Source organism: Stegodyphus dumicola, chromosome 6 (genome assembly GCF_044657685.1).
Source record: "Stegodyphus dumicola isolate Sdum_Otavi_A_Nest chromosome 6, ASM4465768v1".
In the NCBI taxonomy this organism is placed as follows: Eukaryota; Metazoa; Arthropoda; class Arachnida; order Araneae; family Eresidae; genus Stegodyphus; species Stegodyphus dumicola.
The window spans coordinates 63,045,919-63,064,555 of record NC_140773.1 but is presented as its reverse complement, the minus strand read 5'-3'; the positions used below and the strand labels follow the sequence as shown (position 1 = coordinate 63,064,555).

Here is an 18,637-nt window from a genome sequence, read left to right as displayed (position 1 = left end):
AAAGCAATGAATCTTTAAGAAATGTAAGAGATACAGTGTATAAAAACTGAGATCCAATTACCTGTATGTGCATGTTGTTGTTGTGTGTGTATATGAAGCTGTGGCAGATATAGATAAGCAAGCAGATATGTATACAGTCTGGCTAAAACGTTTTAGGACCAAGCTAAAAAAAAAGTGCTATATTTTTTTTAAACCAGTTATTCTACTTATAACTCTTGTAAAGTTATATATCAATTGGTGGAATCCGCAATATCATTTTTGAATTGCAGGCAATTCATCACTGTGACAAATTTTTAAAAAGTCTATTGCGAAACCTTACAAGCCACTATTTGATCATCCTTTTCGTTCTGTAGTTAATGAATACAGAACAAAATGTGCACACAATTTTCTTTTTCTTAAAATATCAGCAGTTATTGTATGGACAGTTTCTTTAACAATGTTTAAATGTTCTGCAAGCATCCTAATCATTAACCCATGATCTTAACGCAATATGAACAGCTGTGATATTCGGTAAGTTTGGCTTGTGCGAGGCAGGATGTCCCATTCTTTCGTCATCTTTTACGTCATCTCTGACATCTCAAAATCTACCTAACCACAAAAATACATTGGAAAATGACAAACACTAGCTGCTCAACTCATCTTAGGTGATTAGCAGACTAGAATCAAAGTGTTTTTTTACTACAGTTCCATTTGTTATAAACAGATAGCACTATTCAGACAGTTAACATTCAATCAGTCTTAAAACTTTTTAGCCAGACCTTGTGTATGTGTGTGCATATATATATCTAATGATTTTTAAAAAAACCGAGAAGACCTTTAAATGACCGAGAAGACCATAGTGGCTTGAAGGTGGCAGAGTGAAAAGCATGATGATGCAATTTAGCACAACGTATCTTGAAAAATAACTATCTTTATTTTTTTTTACGTATATCAAATCATCCTTTTTTCAGTCAAGATGTTTCCTAATTATATTTGAATACAGTAAGTTGCATTTTGAAGTACGACGTTGTTTTAAGAATGTAAGCGGCAGTAGCATGGATAAAAATCATCTTGCCAGTAGGAGAGCTTATGCCAAAGAGGGACGGATATAATAGAACTTCAGAAGAAGAAGGGTGGGAGTCGGAAAAGTTTCAGTTCAGAGTTTTGGTTTACAATTAATTTGATTGGTCAAGAGGCATCTGCATTAAAACGTTACGTAAGATAGAAAAAACTGGAACCTGTGAGAAGAGATGAATTTAGGGGCAGATTACCAAATTTAGAATGTTAATTTTGAGGTCGCCAATTATTTTTTTGAAACAGCTATCATATTTTGTTATATTTCACATATCCCCCCTTCAAAAGAAAGGTTGTGTGAGCAGGGTGGAAGAAAAAGCCTTAGAGCAGCAAAATGTGAAAGACATAATTTGGAAAATACAAAACAAATTAACTTTTAAACAAAAAATTGTCATAAAAGTTTGACCGATACTTTGACATTTCACTGGAAGTCATAAAATTTTGAATTCAATAAATAATTTTAGCTCTGTATTCTTTTAAAACAATTGCATATTTTAGAGTCCTGAAATAAAAATGTCCAATGAAATTTTGTAAAGTTCTTAATAGTTCCACACGGTTCAAATTTTTTCACAAAGTAAATAAAAATAAAAGTCTAAAATAAATAAAAGTAAAAATAATAAATAAAAGTAAAATAAATAAAAGTTTAAATAAAAGTCTTTCCAATTTTTGTTGATGAAAATATTTCTATTATAATACAAATTAAGATGTTGACTTTCATGTTATTTGTTAGAATTTTCATAATTATGTTTTTTAAGGAAGGCATTTTAAAATATGAAAATTTTGTAACACATCATTCATAAACACAACAAATTTTAAACTTTTCATTATTATTAAGACATTTAAAATTTACTTATTCTTTACAAAACTTGAAGACTCCATAACTTTCTCTAAATACCAGCATATCCATCATATTGGTTTATCAGTTGAGCAAACTGGTGTTTATTCTTCACCAGTGGCCAAAAGATTTGCCAAGTTAGCAGTTACTGTAGAAAAGGCCTCCGTTCCTTCTATAGAGGCAACTGGCCTTTTCGAACTGCTGTCATTTCATTGTAAAAATTAAAAACACACTCCATTTTATGAAAAAAATACATAATTTAATAAAAAAGGTAATTTTTCATAATGTGAGAGCCTTCAACATTAAATTCTTGAAAACATTAAAGAAATACCTGCAACTCAAAAATTTCAAACAATAATTCATTCTCAACATACAGTAAAAATTAAAAAATATAAATTCATAGAAACTTAAACAATAGTACAAAATTCTTATTAGGATTAGAAGCCTTCCCTAAGTAAAAACGTCAAATTCTTTACCTAATTTTTGTCAAATTCAATAATTTTCCCAATTCAGAAATACAAAACTACATTTTAAATAAATTATAAAATTTTTGAATTTTTAACTTTGATCTTAAAATGATTTAAGCAAAATATTACCATCAATAAATCATAAAACAATAACTTAAAAATGCAAAGTTTTTTTAATTCGTAATTTACTCAATTTGGAACTATCACTACCACTTCACTATCTATCACATTTGATGACTTTTGATAATATTACACCGCCCACCAGCAGCCGAGCGGTAAAGTCGCTGAACACTGGTAGTTCGGTCCGAGGTTCGAATCCCATGAATGGGCTGACTGCATGGGCGTTTTCATGTTTTTCCCCATGTGTAATGTGTATGCAAGCCAGTTTCCCTTAGAAAGTCCTCCACGAAGGCATCCCTCACCATAGGCAGATAGCCCTCGAGGCTTTGCCATAATCACACACACACACATTGATCATATTGCATTCTTTGAATATGAAGATTTTGCTGAATAAAGCACTGAACATGCAAAGGAGCACAAAATAGTATTAGGCATTTCGTATTTCACTGATGAGGTTGATGACCTTCTAAGCACTTTGGATGTTAAATTTTCATTTTATGCGATGATTGGAAATGCATAAACATTGTGAACATTCAAAGCGAGCAAAAACCATTAAACATATTTCTTCGAAACATGTTTGATTTTTGAACTTTTGAGGATTTTCAAAGCAATTTTTGAATATGCCGTTAAATCGCACACCAGAAACAAATTTGATGATTCACTGGTAGTTTGAAGCAGCAGAGTTCAAAATCCATTGGGGAAAACTTGCACCAGATTAATCCTGTCTTGACTTTTTATAAATACCATATCTTTTATATGTTTACACATTTTTTAATTATTTTAACTTTAAATTTGCTTTTCACGTATATACATATTTGTTAAAATATATATATATATGTATATATATATATGCACACTTAGAAGAGTGATCTTTATGCTGAAAATTTGGCTAGATTCTATGTAGTTTTCTTAGTGTAGTTGTATTGTATGTTATTTGTACTTATCGATTTTTATTAAGTTTAATGATTATTCCTGGATAACAAATTTTTACACATTATTAAATTATTATTTATATTCTAGGGCATTACATATGATACTGGAGGTGCTGATATTAAAGCTAATGGTGTAATGGCAGGTATGCATAGAGATAAATGTGGCGCTGCTGCCGTTGCGGGATTTTTCCAGGTATGTTATTCCTTTGTCATTTGTTATTTTTAAATTTATTTTATTTTCAGATAAAATTTTTAAAATATTTTTTGTTAAATTTAAAATTGTGGCATTTATATATTATCCCATTGACTGCAAAAGTGTTGAAGCAATATGATGTAATGCCAGTTATGGGTAAGCATGACATAACGACTCACTCATAATATCTGCACATTTGTTTGATGTAATCCTAATTGATTCTGAATAAGTTGCCTTTTATTTTTATGAACAAGGATATAAATTTAACTATTACTGTTGTATATTTTCCTTGCATTTTAGAAAAAGGTTAAATTCTGAGACCTGTCTTCTACAAAACAGCAAGCAGGGAATTTCTTTCAAAATGACAGAATCCTGTCATCAAAAATAGTCTGTATTAATAGATGCAGTATGGGGCTTTTTTTATTTAATGAATAAACAATTGTGGTGCAACAGACAGTTTCTTCACCACAATTTTCAGCACTTCATTTCTCTTATCGCAGATCAAAAAAATTAACATCTGTTAAATGGAGGGAAAGAACAGCTGGATATGGCTAACAAAACAGTAATAAATTAAAAAAGGTTAACTGCAGGAAGTTTGTATTCATAGCTTTCTAAACAGAGTTTCTAGCAAAATCAGAGTCTAACAGAATGTACTGGTTTCCAAAAGTTAAGCATGTGACGGTAAAATCAACATAAATGGAAAATTAAAGCTTTGATTAACATCAAATTGTGCATAATGGTAGCAAATGTGTTTATACATGGAAAAAAAATGGCTAATATGTACAAAGAGGAATGCAATATTTAATTTCTGTATATTATACGATGAGTTTACATTTGGATCATTAAAAAAAATTTTTTTTAAAGGTAAGCAAACAAAACTTACATTAATAAGGTATATGACTGAACCAAACCTTCACATAAATTTTATAATAGTTGTCCATGCTTTCAATGAGCTGATTGATTGATCATGGCAGATGCTAGCTATGTCCATTCTTCCATTAAGGCAGTTCCCAACTGTGTAATGCTGGGAGGAGATAAATGTGCAGAAATAGTACCCCGAGGGCATTCCAGTAATTTTCAGTGGGATTAAAGTTTGGAGGAATATGGCAGCCACTCCATACAAGAGATGTTCTCACTTGTTAATAACTTTGGTTGATGGTAATGGCATTATCATCTAAATGAAAGGAGGAAATCAGAGCTAGCTGCTGTAGCATAGTATTACAGTGAGGTCAGTTGGAAATAGGGTCAGTTTGAATGCCTAGCAGGCATTCAGACCACATTCTCACAATGAGGTATATAATTTCATCTCAAAACCATACAGCCATTCCAGCCTGCACTATGATGCTGCTACTTCTGAATGCATGATGTTCGATTATATTCTGACTCCTATTCCATGCACCTCATTCTCTCCCACACCATTTTATGCTTTAACATGTGATTCCAGGATAAATTTGGACTCATCTGTGACCAGGGCATTACACCAAATGAGGTAGTCCAAGTGAGGTGTTGATGACATCACTTTAATCTTGCCCCTCTGGTTTGGACAGTTAGGGTAACGCAAAATACATAGCACTCAGGTTTAAAGACCCTTCATGTGAAGCTTTCGGTGCATTGTACTAGCAGATATTGTCTTACCAGTGACGTTAAAACCATGGATGTAACAGTTACAGAGGTTGCTCATTGATCCCACTTGGTTACTATAACAATATACAGATCTTCAAGAGGGGTGGTAACTCTTGGTTGACCAGACACAGGCCTAAGGACATCTGATTATTTTGGAATTGTTTCCACATTAAAAAAATGATCGTATTATCAACAGCGAAGAAAAGAGCTATGTCTGATTGCTGGCCTACTTTTGCATTGTTTGCCATTAGTCTTCCTTCAACCATAAAAACATGAATATCATCAAAAAATGTTCTAGGAAAATTATAAATACATATCAACACCCTCCATAATACTGGCATTTTCAATGATTACTTAATTAGCATAGTTCATATAGTCGATCATGATTGGCTGTAATGTATGATATTTGCATACTGCCATCAGCATCAGTGGCAGCTCGTAGCTAAAATTAGTGGGGGTGCTGTTCCAAAAGAATTTAATCTTTGTTTTAAAATTGTGTAAAAGGAAACAAACATGTATAAAAAGAAAATTTATTTTTAAACATCATGAAAGCTTACGAGAAAAAATTAAACATTTCTTAATTACTTTAACCCAAACTGTTACAGTTCAATCTATATTTATTTAAAAAGGAAATCAATTTTTCTTGTTTTAATTTGCACGAAAAGATCAATAATTTTCTCCTTGATCTCTGAATGACAACTGAGGAAATTTTTCTTTATTGAAAGCAATGCAAGCGCATTTAGTCTTTCCGAATTCCTATTGCTTCTTAGAAAAGTTTTCATTCTTTTCAATGTTAAAAAGCAGCATTCTGCCTCTGATGTAGTCATGGGAACTCTCAAGAGAATTTTTATCAGTTTCGTAATTTCACTAAGAACATCATCTAGATTATTTTCAAAGATAAATGTCAGTAGCTCAATTAATTTGTAATATTCATGGATATCAGACATACAATAGAATACTTTTAGTTCAGTTTCAAGCTTTTCTTTGTCAATCATTGGATATGCTTCAGTGGTCAGTACTATTTCTTCTGAAGAATGTTCATTCCTAAAACTAGCAAAGCATTTCTTGTTAAACAATTTAGCAGCTGCTAAGTGTTTAATGGAAGAATATGTGCATTATATCAATACATAGTATAAAATCACATATTTCCTTAGCTTCTGCCATCAGTGTCTTTGAAAAATAGTCTCAGTACTTTGAGTTTCTTAATTCTAAAACAGCAGCTTTGAAATTTGTTGTATATTCATTAACTTTAAACAGACTAATTTCTCTGGATTGCATTTAGTTGCATATTATTTCAACATGAGGCATAATCTGATAAAAAAGCGCTAACCAAAACTTGAAATTATCATCATTTAGATATTTTAAAATTCTTGTTGCTTTTGCAATAGTTTGATCTACATTTGATGTTGATTGAATTTCAGTAAGGCAATTTTTTAAAGATTGCAAATTTTCATGAACTCTATTTATGGTTCGTATGATGAAGTTCCACCTTGTGGAGGAATATGACAGGCGTGGAGTAAAAAGAAATCACGCTCCCAACAACACGCCAGAATTTCCGTACTGCAAGAACGACAGTGCTTTCTCTCTTCCTGGCTCGGTGTGCTGCTTTCTGTGTGCGCATGCGCAGAACAGCCAAATACCATGTCGCTGGAACTATGAAGCGCGCAGTTCCAAACAAAGACTTTTGCACCTTTTTCACAAACTGGGGGAGGGCTACTGACATTAAGCTTAAGGATTATGTATTGTAAAAGGATAAAGAAAGAATTAAAGACTAAAGGGCACACTATTTTAAATATTAAAAATGATAATAAGTGGAAATAGATGGTGCTGCAGTTCCACAGTGCTTATTACGAGGCGCCACTGATCAGCATCATCAATTTACAGTCACTGAAATTCAACTATGCTTTTGAAAATTGCTAATTTGCATTTTGCGCTAGACCAGTGCTTTTGAAAGCTTTTTATGAAGCACAAGATTGAAGTCGGTTAAATACATAAGTGGGAAAATGTTATAAAGAGGGAAAAATTAAGTTTCATGGAAAATTCATTATTTCTTCTCAAAATTATTCTTAACTTTCTTATGATTTTAAAAAATTATATTGTTTATCATGTTTTCTAATATAAAGTTTGTTTTTCAAATAAAGTCTCTGAAAATGTGGATAATTTTTATTTTTAAAAATTCTTTATTTTAGTGCTATATTTTTTACATGCAATTACGTAAATTCTTTAATTTAATTTATATTTTATTTGTCTCATGTCATCAAAAAGGTATGCTATTATTTTTTTGAATTCTGATAGCAGTAATTGTTATTTAATGTAAAACTGTTATTCAATTTTAATATTTTAATGTTATTAAGTAAATACTTTCTTAAAAAGGATTATAATTCATTCCGGTTTATAGTATTGTTTTATTCCTATAAAGCTAGTAAAATATTTAATTGATGAATATTTGATATCAAGATTAAGCTGAAGTTATTAAAATTTTACACTTTTTAGACATTAGCAGCACTGAAGCCAAAAAACATAAAAGTTCTTGGTGCTATGTCTATGGTTCGAAATAGTGTGGGTTCTGGTAAGTGATGAAATATAGTTATTTTAATGTAAGTTAAAAAACCATGTATTTTCTGTCACAAGCATATAATATTAAACAATTGTTTTATAAATGATGCTTCATTATTGATGTTAACTTTTCATTATTCTGCGATAAAATCAAAAGGTTGAACAGTTTAAACTACTTCATAAAATTTGGTTTTTAAGTTTTACACTTAAAATTCCATATGCATGACTGTAGTCCTGTTATGAGAATGTTTTGTCAAGTATTCATAACACTTAAAAAATTCATCAAATTTGTACATAAAATTTTTTTAAGCTATGCCAGACCTCAGCTTTTCAGCTATTTGTGTCATTCAGGCAGCCCAATAAAGTCTTGTGAGAAATAAAATGTTAACTTCTTCTGTAGAATTATTGCCTACAGTGTCATAAGGTCAGTCATGTTATAGAGATGGTCGTTAGTCATATCACTTGGCTACCTAACAGACACATTGGTGAGTTTACCAATCCCAGGGAGCATCTATGAGGGAAATGTTTTTGCAAATGGCCATGGGCAATTCTGAAACAAAAATTTGTTACACCCACAGCTCTAGAAAGCTGTGGAAGGGATGTTTTCAATAAGGAACATGTGGACTTCTTACCAGACAGTTCTTCAAAGAGGTTTTGCTGATATAGACTGATACTTGATTTAATAAGTCTGTTTAGAGTAACAAAATTATGTGGTTGAGGAAGTCAAAATCAGCCTCCATAAAGCCATCTTCTAGGTCATTTCCAATGATGCTACAATTCCTGGGGATCTATTGTAATGTGTTGTATATTTTCCAAAAGAGAGTCAAGAGCAGTCTGTCATTCGTGAAGCAGTTTATTTTATATCTTATAGTAATACTTTTTTTACTAGGTTTTCTAGCGATTTCATAAGTTTTCATTTGTTCGTCAGCAAGATCAACTCTTCCCATATTTTTGTTGTAGTCAGCGATAACTTCCGGTTTTGATATCGTTTTCCTTCGTTTTTCTATTTCTACAAATTTATTGTTGTGGATAGTACTCAATATAATTACATCCTTTTTGTTTTTACACTTCATAATCATTATTTTGTCTCTGTACCTAGCAATATGTTCATCTTTTTTCAAAACACAATTTTTGATATCAGATGGTATTTATTCCCTTTCAATTTTTTTGCATTGTTCCTACAACATCGGTTTTTCTTCTGCACATCTTCTCAGCTAGATCAGTACTAGTATACCAATTATCGAGATATAGCATATTTCCCTTATCCAACAAATCGTGGCACAATTCAAGAACAATACGATTTGGTCCCTGTTCTTCTGGATAGTTCGAACCATACTGCCTTGTTTACCTGTATATATAAGGAAATCACTTATGTATCCGGATTTACTTTCACATATCTTATACAATTTAACACCAAATCGACTTCTTTTCAATAGAATGTACTGTTTCCAAGACAGTCTTCCTTTCCATAGCAAAAGAGACTCATCTACAGATATTTCCTTATCTGGTACGTATAACACCTTGAATTTGTTTCTCGAATAGTTCAAAATGGAATCGATTTTGTAGGTTTTTTTGTTGCACACTTTTAGATCGAAAGCATTGTTATCACTAAAATCTAAAAATTTTACTAACAGTTGGAATTTTTTTTCTGACATAATTTTATAAAAAAATGGAGTCTCCAGACTTTCTCGCTTTGTGAAATAAAGCTGATAAGAAGGTTTTCCTATTATTCCTTGCAAAATTATTAAAAAAATAAATACTCTCATCTCGGTCATCTGTGTCAACTGACGAGAGTCATCTTGAACGCGGTTTTATGGAAGTATTTTTTTTCAAAAAGCTGTCCGTCGTATTCGTTTGATTGTTTCACAATAAGTTCTACAAAATTCTCATTGATAAATTTCTCGAAATAAAGGCAATCCTTTTCTTCAGGTCCTTCAAATGTAAGTCTAAATTGAGATAAAAACGGGAAAGGCGATCGCATCCCGAGCAATATTTCATCATCACTTTCAGACAATTCGAAAATATTTTCTGCTTCACAATAATTTTTAGCCATATTTATAAAAAACTAACAATTACTCAAATCAACAAGTTATTACTAATATGCAAAATACTGAAATGCAGACTAAAATGAAATTAAATTGTGCAAATTAGGAATGTTATCACAATTTATGAGCGGACAAGTGTTTCCATTGATCGATTTTTCTTGAATAATGGTCAAGTGACAGATTGCAAAAAAATGTAAGAAAAATTTCGTCATGCCCATTGAAATAGTCTTCCCAGCATTACAAAAAATTTCGTCATACTCATTGAAATAGTCTTCCCAGCATGACGAAAAATTTCGTCATACCCATTGAAATAGTCTTCCCAGCATGACAAAAAATTTCGTCATACCCAGTTAACAGATTATGGGTGGCTTGTCTTTTACAGAGCTCAGTGCTGTCAGATATTTGTCTAATAGATTTTACTCTGCATTAAGTTCCATCTTGTTTTTCTTTAAAGCAATGCACTTCATCAATCCAAAATGGGAAAGTTTTCACTTGTCCTCTAGGAATGCACATTTGTGCATACACTATGATTTCAGTAAAATTCCCAATGATCCTTTTAGTAATATCAGATGTAAAGAAGTTCATCATAAAAATCTGTCAATTGTTGATATTCAGTCCAGTTTGCTTTTCTTAAGTTTCAGTGAGGAAATCTCAACTCTGTAGGTCTGCTCTATCTTACATGTAATAAAGTCAGAAACAATTTTTTTCTACTTCATCAGGGACAAGTAAACAAACATTGAAAGTATAGTTCAAAAAATTAGTGTGCACCACCAAAAGGCCATTATGAGAAGCCATTTCTCCATAGGAGTTCTCTCCTATGGAGTTAAGAGTCTGTCTATGTTTTGAGCAAACCTCCACCTAAGCAGACTGAATGATATTTTCAATAATATAACCAGTTGGTTTGATGGTTCCAACAAATAATGTATTATGGAAGAACTGTTGTTAATCTTAGAATGTATTACTGCAGATGCACTACTAATAGGAAATAGGAAACTAAAACACTAAATAGAAATGTAGCCATTAATAATTTGTAAAACATCCAGACAATAAAAAAAGTAAAATTAGTGATTAAATAAAATTTGATAACTGTTATTACTAAAATGCCATTGATTAAATCTTATTATGCAGAATGTTATGTGTCTGATGAACTGATAACTGCACGATCTGGAGTACGAGTTCGAGTTGGGAATACAGATGCCGAGGGGAGAATGGTTATGGCTGATGTCCTGTGCCACATGAAAGAAAAGGTGTGTACTTTTTATTGACTAAAAGTAAAAACTGATTTCAATGCCTTCTTAAAATGTAAAAACAGTGTTGTATTATTTTGAAATGTAGCATAAAAATTTGTCTTCCTAAAAATCTGGTTACTTCTAACAAAACATATAAATTATTATCTGAAAGTTCTTTTATTTGGTGTTAATTTGAATTAAAAGAGTGTTTTAGTGTATCTTAAAAGGAACAAAAGCTTTATCTTCTTTTTTGAGAAATTAGTCTACTTTAAGAATTTCTTCTTGGCATCCTTTAAATCCTATCTCTCCCTGCTTTTTTTTTGGGGGGGGGCAAGGTAGCATTAAAGCCAAATAAATGTAGAATGTTTAGAATTTTTTTCCTGTCTCCTTCTTATTTGGCTTTTTTTTTTTTTTTTTTTTTTTTTTTTTAGAGGGAGGGAGAGAAGAGATCTAATTTCACATTCTGTAAAAGCTTTTCAGGGTTCTAAACTACCATATTTTAATCATTAAATAAATACTTCAGTTATCCAGATCATTTGTTCTTTAAATGAAGTAAAACTGAGCTTTTTGTTAATAATTCTTGCATAAAAATTTATTTGGTTTAAATAATATTGAAAAATAATATACAAGGTGTGTCTGAAAAGTTCGGTGTATGGTCTCAGAAAATAAAGGACACAAACAAAATACCTTTACTGGCCTTCAAAGTAATCACCATTAGCACACTTCTGACATCAGTTGTAAAGCTGTTGTAAACTGTCAGCAAATGCTTCCTGTGCAATATCTGGAAGCATTGTGGTCATGTGTTGTTGGACATATGTGCAACTAAGTCTTTCAGGGCTACATGAAGGCAGAGGAACAAAAAGAAGTCACAGCACCAAATCTGGAGAATAAGAAGGGTGCTGCAGAGAATTACAGCTCCATCCGAGTTTGTTTCTGCTCGTGTGTCAGGGTGTGCGGTACAAATGGGCACAAATCTTCTGCTTTTTCAAATGTTCATAAACAATAGTATGTACACACTGCTTATCTTAAACTTTTCTGCCATCATTCTCAAAGACAGCCATTGATCATCCGCACTTCTTCGATGTTATCTGGGATTGGGCTTGTTGATGGTTGTTCTGAAAGCATTTTAAGCATTTAAACCAATTAAACGTACCCTTTTTACTCAATGCTTCAACACCATACACTTGCATTAACATTTCATGAGTTTCCATTGCAGTTTTTCCTAATTTGAAGTAAAACTTCATGTTAAAACAACATGCTGCATTTTGCAATGACACAAGTTCTCACACTGACTCTATTAGCTTAGTCGCAGTATGCACGACTGCTTCACTTCATTGATTTGCACAATAGGGGTCACTTGCTGGCACAATGTGTATGCACAGGCATCTTGTCCTAACCAGTGCGGTTTTTAACATATGGAAGCATTCACCATATTTTTTAGATGCATCTTGTAGTTCAAAACACATTTTTTAAGTAATTGTTGAATAAGTTATATGAATATGCAAGTCATGGAAACTGGGCTACAATGTGTATTTGGAAAGTACTGAGCCTGTAAATGGAAAAGCACTTCTAAAGCATAATAGTCTTTCTTTGTTTACTATATGAATCATAACTCAGTCTTAGAATGCTCTTTACCTGAAAATAGTTTAATTCTGAATCCCAGGATCTCAGAAGTATGAGATTAGTACATTTCGTGACAGCAGACAGAAATCTCACTTATGAGTTTGCTAGTGGGAGGTTTGCTGGTACATTCTAATTGAACTAAAGAAAAGAAAGATAATTTAAACCATTTAACTGAGATTATGAATGTTTTTAACATATTTAGAATGGAAAGAATTAAAAATAAAAATGGTATTATTCAGTACTATATCAAACATAGTTTAGCGATTTTAATCAAATAAGTTTAAAAAAATCACTAAAAAAAGTCTTAATTCTATGTGATGAAGATGGCCTTCTTATTTTTTTTAATTAATAAATGAAAGTTTTAGAATATTTAAAATAAAAGCTTGCAAACACCTTTTTAAAAAGTGTGATAAGTTAGTTTGTTATTTGATCACTGCCCTGTAATGGTTCACTACTTCAGTGGTCTCAAACCATTAAAAAGTAACTTGAATAATGCATCATAAAATCTATAAATAGAGCTAACTAATTTACAGTGTTTATAATTTACAGTATTATATAAATCTAATTTAAAAATTTAAAATCAACTTTTATTCATGCTTTTCAAAAAATATATCAGTTAAGAATTTTTGCACTAAGTATAATCTGTTTATTCAAAAACAACATGTGAACAGCTTTTTTTCACAATTGAAAATTAATAAGAAAAAGTCCAATTGATCAACTGAGCACATTCAGTCCATGATGAAGATAATTTCTAATAATTACTCTTCAGGGCTACAAACTTTATCAAAACCAAAATGCCATCAAGTGTCATGCTGTCATAAGAAATTGAAGTTTATAATTATTTACCTACAAATATATGTATTTTTATTTATACATCGAAGACAAATTTAATAAATAAGATAAATAGACTTAAGTTATCATTATTTATTCTCATGTTTTGCCCTACTTGGAAACTTTTCTCTGAAAAGTTAAAGTTTTTGTAACTTCTTTAAGTTTAAATTAAAGTGAGTTATTTACTAATGAATAAACATGTTAGAACTACTTTAAATCAATTTTAATCTGAAAATTGACTATTTAGCTATTAATATATTTGAATTATTTAAAAATTGACTAAATTGATTTGATTGAAAATTGACTATTTAGCTATTAATACCAATAAGCAATTATCAAACTTATTCAGATTTTGGATAGAAAATAAATGTAAGTTGTAATTTTTTTTCTTTTCAATATTATTATTTGTGTTTTGAAAAATACTTAATAAGTGAAATTAAAATTTTCTTTAAAATATTTTTTATTTTGTTGTTAAAAATTTTTAAGTTTTGTTAATTATTAAAAATTTGTTAAAACATTTCTTGCATGTCAGCTATTTTTATATTGTGTATGCTGCTTATGGACAGTTTGAGACCACTGCACGTCTTAATAAAAAAATATTTTGCAAGCAAATGACTGCAGTGGAATGGTAGACATCCATAACTTTGTTAGCTATTTATGTCACAACAGGTGCAGTTCATATACGAGTTAGTATATGCTATCAAACGCATTAAAAGAACTAAGCTCCTGTAAATGTTTTATGTCGAATAAGACACAAATAAGCCTCACTCACCAATTAGATGCAAATTACAGACAAGAACTAATGTGTGTAACATATATCAGTGAATGTCATAATACAATAAAATTCCTTGTGTTTTTAAGGAAGCTATTTCTTTTCATCTATGTTTCTCTTCTACATTTTTGCAGTTTACTTGCTGAAATGGCAGTATAAAAGTGATAATTTGGAAATCTGTGATTAACCATTGTATTCGGTCTAGAAAAAGAATGATTATAAAAAGCACAAATTTTTAAGCAGCTAAAATTTTTACATTAAGTCCATAATTTTGAACAGGAATCAGTGGCGGCTCGTAATAAGCACTGTGGAACTGCAGCACCCCATTTCCACTTATTATTGTTTTTGATATTTAATATAGTGTTCTTTTTAGTCTTTAATTCTTTCTTTATACTTTTACAATACATAATCCTTAAGCTTAATGTCAGTAGCCATTCCCCACTCTGTGCAAAAGTTTTTGTTTGGAACTGCGCACTTGACAGTTCTAGTGGCGTGGTGTTTTGCTATTCTGCGCATGTGTATACAGAAAGCAATATGCGAACCGGGTAGAGAGAAGAGCACTGTCTCTCTTGCAGTGCCAAAATTCTGGCATGTTGTTGGAAACGTGATTTCTTTTTACTCCGCGCCTGTCATATTCCTCCACAAGGTGGAACTTCATCATACGAACCATAAATAGAGTTCATGAAAATTTGCAATCTTTAAAAAATTGCCTTACTGAAATTCAATCAACATCAAATGTAGATCAAACTATTGCAAAAGCAACAAGAATTTTAAAATATCTAAATGATGATAATTTCAAGTTTTGGTTAGCGCTTTTTTATCAGATTATGCCTCATGTTGAAATAATATGCAACTAAATGCAATCCAGAGAAATTAGTCTGTTTAAAGTTAATGAATATACAACAAATTTCAAAGCTGCTGTTTTAGAATTAAGAAACTCAAAGTACTGAGACTATTTTTCAAAGACACTGATGGCAGAAGCTAAGGAAATATGTGATTTTATACTATGTATTGATATAATGCACATATTCTTCCATTAAACACTTAGAAGCTGCTAAATTATTTAACAAGAAATGCTTTGCTACTTTTAGGAATGAACATTCTTCAGAAGAAATAGTACTGACCACTGAAGCATATCGAACGATTGACAAAGAAAGACTTAAAACTGAACTAAAAGTATTCTATTGTAGGTCTGATATCCGTGAATACTGCAAATTAATTGAGCTACTGGAATTTATCTTCGAAAATAAGCCAGGTGGTGTTCTTAGTGAAATTACGAAACTGATAAAAATTCTCTTGAGAGTTCCCATGACTACATCAGAGGCAAAACGCTGCTTTTCAACATTGAAAAGAATGAAAACTTTTCTAAGAAGCACTAGGAATTTGGAAACACTAAATGCGCTTGCATTATTTTCAATAGCAAAAAATTTCCAAAAGTTGTTATCCAGAGATCAAGGAGAAAATTATTGATTTTTTCTTGCAAATTAAAACAAGAAGAATGGATTTCATTTTTAAATGAATAGATAAAAATTAAACTGTAACAATTTTGGTTAAAGTCATTAAGAAATGTTTAATTTTTTTCTTGTAAGATTTTATGAAGTTTCAAAATAAATTTTCTTTTTATGCATGTTTGTTTCCTTTTACACAATTTTAAGACAAAGGTTAAATAGGTTAAATTTTTTTGGAACAGCACCCTCATTAATTTTAGCGACGAGCCGCCAATGATGGGAACCAAGCAAAGATAGTTTCATTAACAGTTAAACATGTTATAAAATTCCTAAATGATTAACATTGCTCAAACAACTAAGTTTTTTTTTTTTGGGGGGGGGTTACAGTTAGAAAAAGATAAAAATTCTGTTAAGGTATCTAGTGCATAACTGTGATCTTTCTGAAAATTAACTTTTTTCTGCTGGAATCTGAAAATGAGTGCCATTTATAAAACCAACTGAAGGAAAAACAAGTGGCATTAAAATGACTACTTGTGCTACCCTGATATCCAGTAAGTCAAATAATTTCTTCTGTTGCAAATTTGAAAAATAAATGCAATTTTTCACCATTACTTAGATTGATATTGCTTTTTTTGGGGAGGGACAGTAAAGTTGACAAACTGAAATTAAATTAGTATGAAATTTATTTGGATAAAATCTAGAAACAATATTAATTTTCTTTTATAAAATATTTAGTTTATATCTATCCACATACTCTTATGTTGAAAAGTTCGTGGAAAATACTGGAAAGGCAGTTCTTTTTGAAATATAAAAAAATATTTACTGAATCACCTTTGAAATGTTATTCTCACCAAGTCATCTATCTTCCAAGGACAGGAAGTAGCTGTTTTTATCAAGTCATATATCAGAATATGGTTAAATTTGTTTAAGAAGCTGTAGTCATCCATGTGAACAGACTCTGACTTGTTTCAAAGCCCCTGGGATTCCTAGAACTTTCGATAGATTGCCTCTTTTGGTATTGGTCATCATTGGGCATCATGTTATTTCAAATGGCTTGAATGTCTTAAAGAAAGTGACCCGTAGACTGATCTTAAAAAGAGAAAATACTGCAGTCAGATCATGAGAAATTTGGCAGGTAAGGTGGTTTCACTTTGATAGAGATCATCAGTGTGATAATAGTTTCAGAATGACAGATTATTATGTCTATTATGTCTTTGAAAAAAAAAAAAAAAAAAAAAAAAAAAAAACAAGCTCAGGCAAAATTAAAGCAAAATATGCTTTAAATCTGGCTGCACTGCAACAGGAACTATGCTGTTCTAGATGGTATTACTTCACACTTTCTTTTGTACAGAATATACTAACTCTTTCTCGTAATAATTCAGTTTTAATTATTGAAAACTTCATGCACTTAGTATGATTTTTCAACAAACGTTTTTGTTGTTAATATGCAGTGAATATATCCATTGATAGTTTAAAATTGTATTTTCAGGTTGTACAGGAAAAAAATCCATACTTATTTACCATAGCCACTTTAACTGGTCATGCTTGCCTGACTGTTGGTGATGGATATTCAGTAAGTTATTTTTTAATATTATTTCAGAACAAAGGAATTATTTTCTCATTTTATTCTCAAAGTAAGTTAGTTATTCTACTATTATTGCATTTTTATAAGATTTGGAAGTGTGGTATTGAACTGCACTTTCTGTTTAGCATTTTTTTTTTCAGGAAATAAGCAGTTATTATCTCATAAATAATTAATACCTTTTGCAATTTAATTAGTCCAAAGGGACTTGAGTCCCGAAGGACTATTACTTTCGTTTTGGCATTTTGCGTCGGACGGATAAATGTCGGTTCACTTTTCAAACTGTTGCCATAAAATGTTAGAGTCCTGCATTATATTTGAAGAAATTAAATAATGAAAATCTGCGTAAATGTATGTATATTTCTCACATTGTCATAAAATAACGGTACATAGAGTCATCGAATTTTGAATAACGTAATCCTCCAACGAATATGAGCATGTGGAAGACCAAATTTGAAATTTGTTTTATGATTTTATGATCGATTTCCTATTTTTTAAAACTTTGACGAATTTTTGATTAACCAGCTCAAGGATTTCAAAGCGAGCAATGGCAATGTTGTGCAGAAAAAACATTTTTATCTCCAGCGCGTGAGTCTCTGTATCGGAAATTCTAAAGATATGCTCGTTTTAAAACTATTTTGCGATATTGCTGTTGCACTGGATCTTATGATTTAAGTGCAAGGAACATGATATTTAATAAAGAAAGGTAACACACAAAATGTTAAAAAACACCCCTTTGGACATAATTTAAAATCTGAAACATTTCAGATTTTTTTTTTTTTTTTTTTTTTTTTTTTTTTTTTTATGGAAAATTAAAGATTTTTACTTTAGGCACCTGCAAAAGAAAATGAATTGGATCTCCATCTCATTCCAAACTTTTAAAATTGTTAAGATTCCTGAAACATAAAACTGCAGGCGCTGTGGAATAGTGTCCATATCTTGAAATGTGAAGGTGCCATGCAGATTGAACTCCTCTAGTTCCTGAGTAATATCTTGCAAATAAAAATTCATGCTATGAATGAAAGTTGTTTATTTTTAAAGAATTATTGTGGATAATTAAAATGCTGACTATTTGACACATATTTCCAAAATCCTTATTACCTGACTAATACATACAGAAATTATATACATATAGTAGTAGTTATTTTTGAGTATAGCTTTTATACCCAGACATAACTATTAGAGCAATGGACTTTCTTATTTTATCAAATTTAAGTCGCTCATATTCCATCAGAGTATAATATTTCTTCAAGTAACCCATGAGGATTTCTATGTTGATCTGATTTGCTTTTAAAATATCATTGTTTAGGAGTGTAAAGAAACTCCTG

At 30.9% G+C, this 18,637-nt stretch overlaps 1 protein-coding gene across 1 annotated transcript in view; it reads left to right on the top strand.

Annotated features, from left to right (window-relative positions):
* Dip-B (Dipeptidase B) overlaps positions 1-18,637 on the top strand; it is a 62,474-nt gene that overhangs the window by 17,871 nt on the left and 25,966 nt on the right. Inside the window, exons 9-12 of the mRNA XM_035372911.2 lie at positions 3,496-3,600; positions 7,717-7,792; positions 10,953-11,071; positions 17,217-17,300. Coding sequence (XP_035228802.1) covers positions 3,496-3,600; positions 7,717-7,792; positions 10,953-11,071; positions 17,217-17,300 — 384 coding nt within the window. The remainder of the gene's footprint in view (positions 1-3,495; positions 3,601-7,716; positions 7,793-10,952; positions 11,072-17,216; positions 17,301-18,637) is intronic.